The sequence below is a fragment of the Pituophis catenifer genome, unplaced genomic scaffold, assembly GCF_029215685.1.
Source record: "Pituophis catenifer annectens isolate HBS135680 unplaced genomic scaffold, rPitCat1.0.hap2 SCAF_2, whole genome shotgun sequence".
Taxonomy (NCBI): domain Eukaryota; kingdom Metazoa; phylum Chordata; class Lepidosauria; order Squamata; family Colubridae; genus Pituophis; species Pituophis catenifer.
In genome coordinates this window covers 174417123-174426815 of record NW_027256882.1, presented here as the reverse complement: position 1 = coordinate 174426815, position 9693 = coordinate 174417123, and the positions used below count along the sequence as shown (strand labels likewise).

General features: G+C 41.2%; 1 protein-coding gene across 1 annotated transcript; it reads left to right on the top strand.

Annotated features, from left to right (window-relative positions):
- The first annotated feature begins 429 nt into the window (after positions 1-429).
- Positions 430-9245, top strand: APEX2 (apurinic/apyrimidinic endodeoxyribonuclease 2). Its single transcript, XM_070938115.1, has 6 exons — positions 430-560; positions 2982-3065; positions 4174-4354; positions 6227-6373; positions 7385-7454; positions 8007-9245. The coding sequence occupies exons 1-6, from the start codon at positions 440-442 to the stop codon at positions 8988-8990; spliced, it is 1587 nt and encodes a 528-aa protein (XP_070794216.1). The 5' UTR covers positions 430-439; the 3' UTR covers positions 8991-9245.
- The last annotated feature ends 448 nt before the right edge of the window (positions 9246-9693 follow it).

Genomic DNA, 9693 nt, shown 5'->3' with positions numbered 1-9693 from the left:
AACAATCAAGGAGATTAGATTTTCTCTCAAAGGCAGCAGACCTTAGGTTTCCAAAAGTCCACAAACAGGTAAAAAATGAAAGTCAATTTTAAAAAATAAATGCTGGTGGTAATCATTTTTAGCAACTATAATTGATTAGACAATAATTGATTAGACGTTTGTAAAGTGTATTCTAAATCTTGAATCCTCTTGCAGATATACCCCTTTAAAAAAAAAATATGAGTGCATTATATGTTCGAAATAGCACACCCAACTTCGAACTGCTCCCCTACATCCCCTCCACTTCCGCCCCGCAGATCACTCATTCTAAATAGAACCGGAAGTGAACGCCCATTTTATTTTTAAAAAAGAAAACCCTCTTGCTTGGCGGCGGGAAGTGACGTTTGGTGGGGGGGGTTTGCCTTCTCTGCCTGGGTTCGAGCCGCCCCGTTTAGCTGGGATGAAACTGGTGACTTGGAACGTGAACGGGCTCCGGGCAGGAGCGGGGTCGGCGGGGTTGAAGCAGCTCCTGGATTCTTTGGGAGCGGATCTTATTTGCTTGCAGGAGACTAAGATAACCCGTGAGTCCCAGCACCCCCCACGTGCATCAGTGCAAGGCAACAGCTGGACAAGTGTTAAAATGCAAAACCGAGGTTGAAACTGGAAAGGGGGGGGCGGTTCCCCGTATTTTTGTTTTTGATTTGCAGCTTTGCAGCTAGCAACCCTCCTATCTAAAATCGAAGTATATAAGAATCTGAAGAGAAGGAGAGGCTGCCCCATGGTCAGTACAGGTAGTCCTCGATTTACAACAGTTTGTTTGAAGTTACAAAGGCATTGAAAAAAAAAGTGACTTAAAGAGCATTTTTCACACTTGTGACCATTGACAGCATCCCCGTAGTCATGTGATTTGCATTGGGATGCTTGACAACTGATTCATATTTATGACAGTTGCAGGGTCCCGGGGGGTCTATGTGATCCCCTTTTGCACCTTCTGATAAGCAAAGTCAATGGGGAAGCCAGATTCGCTTAACAACCGTGTTACTAACTTAACAACTACAGTGATTCGTTTAACAACTGTGGCAAGAAAAGTTGTAAAATGGGGCAAAACTCACTTAACAAATTTCTCACTTAGCAACATAAATTTTGCTCAGTTGTGGTCGTAACTCGAGGACTAACTAGTTGGAAATTGGAGGTGGCAGACAAAGTATCTAACTTATCAGCCCCAATCCCCAAACCTGAGATTTGTTTGGCTAATTCAGATTTGGTTCTGGATCAAAACCACAGATTTGGTAATAGAAACCAGAAATTTAATGAAATTCAGGAATAATTCCCAACACTTATAAATATATTGATTGAAACGATCATTTGAGGTACAATGGGAGGGGAAAATATAACTTGCAATCTAGTAGTTTCCTAAAATTTGTTGTTTTTCCTCTTTGTATACCAGTAGCTACTTTTCCTTTTCTATGTGATTTGTATTTACTGTTTGCATATTAATAAAAATAGATTTTAGAAAAATGAATTTGGCTAATATATCCTTCATTCCCCCTTCCTCTGATCAACTGAACACCTTTGAAAAAACCTGAAAAGAGCAAGTGTGTGGAGACCTCTTAGTACCCTGTTTCCCTCAAAATAAGACATCCCCTGATAATAAGCCCAATTGGGCTTTTGAGCACATGGCAATAAGGCCAAGTGCTTATTTCAGGTTCAAAAAAATATAAGACAGGGTCTTATTTTCGGGAAAACACGGTATTCATCTTCAGTGGGTACTTTTTAAACAAGCAAAGGAGAATTTTAAAAAATGAAATGGGAACTTTGTGTATGCAATGAATGAGGCTGTGTCTTTAAGGAAATATAAGATTGTAGGTCCCTGTCCATGGTGTGTACAGTAATAATTTATTGCTGTAATAATAATTGATAATGTTGCAAGTCTAGATAAACTTGCCCACTTCTGCTTGTCTTCTACTCAAAGGGAAGAACATGTTAAAAGTGCCTTGTGTACTTATCAAAAAATAAACTTAAATATACTTTCCTCATCAGGATATCTTAATCTGATTATGAAAGTAATAGAATGAATTGTTAAAAATGTCAATATTTCTGGATATATAATGTTGGGGAGGATGAAAAGAAAATTAAAAGAGGATCACTAGCAATAAGGTGGATGGATGAACTTGATTATAACAGCAGTGAGTGCACCCCTGAAAGACACAAAAGGCCAGTGGAGGTCACATCATCTTGGAGAAAATCTATTTTGTCATTAAAAGTTAACACTGATTTGATGTACTTAATCATCATCAGGTTCCTTTTATCCATAAATGAGAATAAATGGAGTCACATATTTCAGCCTGACTATTTGGGTATATAAGATACATTTATTGCAGTTAATTTCCCCTTGGGAAAGTGTGAAATTTGCCCTAAGACTAAAACAGATGAACATGAGGGCAAAATGGAGGTGCTGTTGTTTTGTCACAGTACCTCAGTGTTGACTGAACTTTTTAGGTAAAAGAAAACTGTAGCAACCACAATATTGAAATGGAATCAAGAAAATTCTAGTTTTAGTGAAGTAGCCTAAGGTACATCTCATCTACATGTTTGCTGAACATGGGAATGTGTGCCTGTGTTTCAGTGAGGCAAACTAGTCATTTTCAGTCCTTAAACTGTAATGGGTCCCTGGGATTTCAGACAATGAGAAATTTTGCACAATTGTATTTTAGATGCTTTAAAAATACTTTTTTCCATGTTGAGCCTTAAGCCATATGCTGGCTGACCATACACTGCATTAATCTAGGATTCTTTTTAGCATGCTGGAAATATTCCCTTTTTAAAAACTGGGAAAGAAAAGGGGTGTGTGTGTGTGTGTGTGTGTGTGTGTGTGTGTGTGTGTATTATAGTTTGTCTCTAAAGCTTGCTGGCCTTGCTGGCTGGAGGAGAAGTTTAACCATGCTGGGAAAAGCTGCTCCAGGCTGATCTTTTTCCTCACTAAAATTCTGCTTTGTTCTCAGGTGACCTGTTGGAGGAACCATTGGCTATAGTGGAGGGCTATAGCTCCTACTTCAGTTTCAGTCGCACTCGCAGTGGCTATTCAGGTACGGATGAGTTAGCAATCCTGACAAATCCAGTTGATTCCTGGATTAATAGTTTCTCAATTGATTCCTGTTGCTGTGTCTTAAACAGTGCCATTCTGAGTAAAGAAATAAATATGATTCAAAGGTATGACTGAAAATATCTCATGTTTCTAAAGCCAGCTTGAACATGTGGCATATTTTTTGTCACAATCTGTGTTCTAATCTGTGATCTGTGTTCTGTGTTGTTTTGTTGGCATGTGAAATTGTATTCTGGTTTGTACACTTTCTTGCATACACTGCCCTTTTTGGCATTGGCATGTAGATTGATTTCTAATCTGGTGGCCACTGTATCATTTTCCAGATTGGTTGGCATAATTTGTTTAAAAACTTCAGTTGTTTGCTATATTTTAATGGGTATTCCATCAGTTCTTGTAGTTTTCCAACTTGGAAAGGATTGGAGCGCTGAACTAACTTCATCTTCTGGTACTACAGGTTCTTTAAATAGAGCGTATCTTCTAAGCTAAAGTATCTTGGATGTTGACATCTCTACTGTACAATATTTTAGTATATTCTTACTTTCAACTTTTAGCTACTGTTTGTTCATTGACATCCTTTAGCATACCAATTAATGGTGGAAACCTAAGCTTAGAAATCTTTTGGAAGTCTTGTTTTTTCATTCTGTTTTCAATTTACTGTGTCAGGATTATAATAGGATTGTTATATGTTTGTCTTCCATTTTGGTGGGTTGATAGGAGTTGCTCATCATGACAATTAAAAGGTTGATGTAATAACTAAACAATGATGGTGCCAGAATAAATCCATGCTCTTAGCAGGAATATCCGTGGTTTAAATGTCCCTGGGGGCGGCACCTTGTCTTTATCATATAAGCAATAGATAAACAGAAGAGGCTTCTTTTTATAAAGAAGTTTGACGCTTATGCCAAAGATTATCCTGGGAAATTAAATCAAAGGCCACTCTAAAATCTGGGAAGTCTGTATTATAGCTTTGTGCATATAGGTTACTATTCAGGATTTCTGCAGTTAGTGAAAATGTTGGGCCTGTGATTAAGTAGATAGCCTTTCTGCCCTTTCATATGTAAGATGACCTTTTAAATCTCCTGCGTTTCTAGGCGTTGCAACCTTCTGTAGAGCAAGTGCCACCCCAGAAGCAGCTGAGGAGGGCTTGTCTGGGCTGTTTACCAAGCACAGTGGAGCAGTCGGTTGTTATGGAAACACAGAGGACTTCACAGTTGATGAGCTCAAGGCCCTGGACAGTGAAGGCCGGGCAGTTCTAACCCGTCATCGCATACGGTAAAGATAGCAATCACAAAGGCGGAGGAAGGAATACCTGCTGTTGATGTTAAGTTAGCAAATATCCTGGAAGCTGACAACTCATCTAATATGGAGATGAACAGAGAAAGTAATTAATAAGGCAGTGTTGTGATCTGGATTCGAAGGGGAAGAGAAGGTTTGGAGCGCGTAGGAGTGGTTCCTGTGGCCTCTATTGGTGACTGCTTTAAAAGACTAACTTTTTCTGGGCTCACACAGCAAGGCCCCCCAAAAAAGGTGTGTTTGATTTAAGGATGTGTTGACAGGAATGATAAGTATGCTCATGCATATTCTGAATCATTTTTTCAATTTGATTTGGATCACTGCATAGCCCTTAATGGTAAAGCAGGTATTTGGGAGTTAATTCTAGGCCATAAACAGCCTGCACAAATTCAGATAGCCACTAGATGGTAGCAGAGAGTCAGTTGGAGGTATGCAACCTGGGTATAGAATGTCTGATTAATTCAGTAGTGGGTTCCTCTTACCTTTGCTACCAGTTCGCAACCAAGAGCGTGCGGCGCTTCTGCGCATGCACAGAGCATCCGTGATGATGTCCGGGTAGGTGGGCAGAGCCTCCCGCCACCGCCACTACTGGTTTGCCCGAACAGGAGCGAACCGGTAGAAACTCACCACTGAGTTAATCCCAGTATTTAACAGGTTTTACAGATAAATGTGGCAGCCCCACGAAATGTGAACATGAACTCAGAAACTCCTGACACCAGTCTAAACTCAACAATACATGTGCAAAGTAAATGGCTCCCATCTCTCCAGATATGATTTGGTTAATAGTGCTGAATTCTTTTATATGGGCATTGAAGGCACAGACAAGCAAATCTGCCTTGCCAAAGCTATAATTAACCCATTGGAATGAGCCTATAGGTTGCTCATGGTAGAAGAATTAGAGATATATTTGTGGAGATTCAGGCTGTTCCAGCTACTGTAATTACTGTATAATAATATTTTACCTTCAGTTTCAAAGGCAACTTGATTTGCAATACTTTTTGCTGGGGAGTGCCAGTGGAAAGAAGTGGTTGCAATGACATCATTTATAATAATAATGATAATATTTATTTACTTAATTACTTCAACTTTCCTGCCACTTGACTTCAGGCTGACTGGGCAGCTCACAAAAAAGAATGTTAATTTGACAAAATACATAGAAATACATTATGGGAAATAAATAACAAACCCAGACAAGTACATCAACATCTATATGACAAACATGTTATTTATTTGTTTATATCCGCCTTTATTATTTTTATAAACAACTCGGGGTAAACACACACAATATTCCTTCCCCCTCCTATTTTTCTTCCAATAACAACCCTGTGTGGTGACTTGGGCTGAGAGAGAATGACTGGCCCAAAGTCACCCATTTCATGCCTAAGGCAGGACTGGAAGTCACAGTCTCCTGGTGCCTTAACTACTAGACTAAACTGGTTGAAACCTATCTAACATTATCATTGTAATTATTCAATTGACAGGGTCACCTAATCAGAATGACTCCTGTTTATGTAATAGTGTCTTAAAACAAAAGTAGAAGAGGACCAATACAGTCATTGCAGTGTGTTGGGGACATCTTTTTCGAGGACTTCCCAGTCGACCCTTTGAAAATAGAATGTCTGGGAGATTGGATCAGCAGGATGCTTGTATTTAAGATGTGAAGCTGTGTAAAGGAGGTGTATAAATGTTAAATGTTACTCCTTTTGAAATATCCTCCAGTAGCAGAAAGTGGGGTTGGAATATGGGCTGAAAATGGTTAGATTCTTCATAATAGGTGCAGTTGGCTGAGCATTATTGGATGGCATGGAGAGGGGGGAAACGACTGAACTCTACACTTTCTCTGTGTTGTAGCACTTCAGAACAGCAGGAAACTATGCTGACTGTCATCAATGTGTATTGCCCTCGCGCTGACCCTGAAAAGCCAGAACGTGGAGACTTCAAGTTGCAATTCTACCGCCTCTTGCAAGCCCGGGCTGAAGCTCTTCTTAGAGCTGGAGGGTAGGTATGCTGTGAAATCCTTGATTCAGCTGTTATTATTAATGCATTGAGCTAGGCTAAGCAATATTCTTTCTACTTTCTGCAATGAGAGGAAAACCGTTGAACTATCTTGCAGGGAAACTGTAAAGTCTGCTATAACTAAGAGTATCTAATAAACATTTGTTCCTATTTGTAAGTCCTGTAATATCCCTTTGACTTCTTTCTTTTTTAAAGTAGCATTCAAGCTGCTTTTTTTTTTTTTTGACTGAATAAATAGAGCAAAATACATATTATATGAGTATGAAATTCAAGACAAAGCCTAGTTATCCCAGATCTGTTCTGAATTTTATGCAACTCACTTAGTGGGATTCGTGCATTGCAGATTGTTCGGATTTGTAGATCCTGAGATTTCAGTGGTGTGAGCAAATCGCCTACTTTTTGAGGAAATTCTGGAGCAAAAACTATTTGTGTGTGTTGCGCACTGAGCACCATCATGTGTGTGTGAAGGAAGGTTGGTGGCTAGGTGGAACAAAATTCTGGGGAGGTTTGTTTGGAGTGTTTTGTTAAGAACTTGGGAAACATGTTGGAGCTCTTTCAGATATATTTGTTTGCTTGATTTGGCCAGATATGTTTTTGGTCTGTGTATAGTTATTCAAGGTGAGGGAGTGGAGGTCATGGCATGCTTTGTAAATGAAAAGTTCCATGTTTAGTTTTTTATCTTCAGAAACTGAAATGCCGGGTAAAAAATGGTAGAAAACAGATGTATTTGAAGCCTAGGAAAACCATTGCTAATCCGACCCTTTATGACACATTCCAAAGATGTCACTTGATTTAAGTGGATGTTCAGTGTTTTACTCCAAAGTAAGCTATTTCTAGCTATTGGAACTGAATTTCTCCTTGCTGATATTTCTCAATGCTGCAGCTGCCTGCTTCTGAGCCATCAGCTGTGCTTTATATGTGTACTAGCAGTCTCTAAAATGGAGCTGCAGTTTTTGATCTTGAAGATGGTACACGTTTCCTCTCTTCCTCTAGCCATGTGATCATCCTGGGAGACATCAATACTGCACACAGGCCCATCGATCACTGTGATCCAGGAGACTTGGTAAGTGAAGGCTGTGAATTCTAGTCCCACCTTAGACACGAAAGCCAGCTCGGTGATTTTGGACCACTTGCTTTCTCAGCCCAACTCGCCTCAAGGGCTGGTGGTTGTGGGGAAAATAGGAAAATATTTACCAAGTTGAATTATTAAAAAAAAGTAATAGAATCAGAATGTACAGTAAATAAATAAAATAATGCTGGTCTATCGTACAAGGTTATTACAAAGCAAGGGAGGGCAACTTATAGCTCCAGGCTTGCTTTCCAGGCCCTTTTTTGCAACCCTTGAGACTCCTGTGGCCATCATTACTGAAACCCAACAGCACAGTTTCCTGCCACATTGAGTTGGGAAGGCGATGGAAACTCTGGTCTTGTAAACCTTAAAATATGGCCACATTTGCAACCAGAGCCACCATATGTGAGATATGATTCTATCCATTTTGAAGTCCAGGTATCAAAATCTTGCACCCATTTGGTGATACATGGGAAGCACTTTAATCTCATAAAACTACCCTGATGGTCTAGCAATGTATCCCTGATGCTTCTTTTCTGACTGCAGGAATCCTTCCAGGAGCATCCTGGGCGCCGCTGGCTGGACGGTTTCCTTTGGGAGCCTGGTAGAGATTCTGAGAACGAGAATCTCTTTGTTGATACTTTCCGCTTTCTGAACCCAAGTCAGGATGAAGCCTACACTTGCTGGTGTAACGTAACAGGATCCCGGCATCTGAACTATGGTACCCGCATTGACTACATCTTGGCTGACTGTGCTCTGGCATTGTTGGAACTGACCGATGCCCAGATCATGCCAGAGGTGCTGGGCTCTGACCACTGTCCCGTCCAGGCTGTGCTGAAAAGTACCTGCTTAGCTGCCCCACGGTGTCCCCCGCTCTGCACCCGGTTCCTGCCTGAGTTTGCTGGCATCCAACAGAAGCTCAGCCGGTTTCTGATAAAAGTGGAACAGACCCAACTGCCTGAGAAGGGGCAGAAACGGGACAAAGCAGAGAGAACTGCCTTGGGGGATTTGAAGAAAAGGCGGACCGGCCCAGCACAGAAAGGGCAAGGGGATTTACGTAGCTTCTTCAAAGCTGGGAACTTGGATGCTGAGCCTGTGGATGGTGGAAGGGGCCAGTCAGTTTTGAATGTGGTCCAGAGGGCGACAGCAGAGGATTCTGGGAAACAGCCTCCTATGAAGAGTGCTGAAAGGATAGCTGATAAATGTGGGGTGGAGGAAGTCTCAGGGGTAACCCAGACACCTGTCAAGAGTCCAAAGAAGGCACCCTCCAAGGGTGTAACCAGCAAGGCAGCTATGAATTGTGAGAAAAACACACTTCCCTCTACGCAAAATCAGTCTGTGTTGTGGAAGTCACTGCTACCTGGCCCTGCACACCCACCTTGCTGCAAGGCCCACAAAGAGCCCTGTGTGTTGCGGACAGTGAAGAAACAAGGGCCAAATTGTGGACGGCGCTTCTTTGTCTGTGCCCGGCCTCTGGGGAAGCCCTCGGATCCCCGTGCACGGTGTGACTACTTCCTGTGGGCCAGCTAGGGCACTTCCTGAGTAGAGCAAGGGGAGACTGAATCTGATTTGTGGTTTAGGTGCTATGTGCTCCATTTGAATTGCCCAGGCAGGCCACTCTGACTTGGGATGAGTAATTCCAAGTGGCTGCGTGAGGTCAAGGATGCAGATTTTTTTCTGCTCAACATGTCTCTTATATCTCAGGAATTTCTACAAGGACTTGGGCAACCTTTGATCTCAGTCCTCTTTTCGCTGTTGCCCCATAAAAAACTTAAATCTTTGTCATTGTGGGAAAATGACTCTCCTTTGTAGAAAACACATTTTTAAAAAAACATTTGTTAAAATAAAGATCTTTGGTCAAAACAAAGAAACAAACACCCTTCTGTGTTTTCTCTGTTAATTGGGGACATTCTTCTCTGAAAAGAGAGGAGATGAGGCTAGGAAATTTCACAGCTGTAGTTGGAGCTTGTTTGAATGCTTCCAAATCCCTCTTCTGTGGCCGGAGAATTTCAAGTAGAAGGGCCAACAGGGAGTAAATCATGGTCAAAGGTCAGGAGGGTCAATTTTAGTTTTGAAAACAAAGTTCTGCCCACTTTCACAGCTCACTGAAATAATTCCACTAGAATTTCCCCTTTCTTTCTGCTCTATTTTCTCCAGAGCTAGTTCTCTGCTGATTCTATGTAGGCTTTTTGTTTTGGATGTTCCTATTAATTGGCAGCCCAGTAAACAATCA

Excerpts from the sequence above, each read along its gene's own strand:
- APEX2 (XM_070938115.1), top strand. The coding sequence starts at position 440 with ATGAAACTGGTGACTTGGAACGTGAACGGGCTCCGGGCAGGAGCGGGG. Across the intron at positions 4,355-6,226 it reads CTAACCCGTCATCGCATACG|CACTTCAGAACAGCAGGAAA; the intron begins GTAAAGATAGCA and ends TCTGTGTTGTAG. Across the intron at positions 6,374-7,384 it reads GCTCTTCTTAGAGCTGGAGG|CCATGTGATCATCCTGGGAG; the intron begins GTAGGTATGCTG and ends CTCTTCCTCTAG.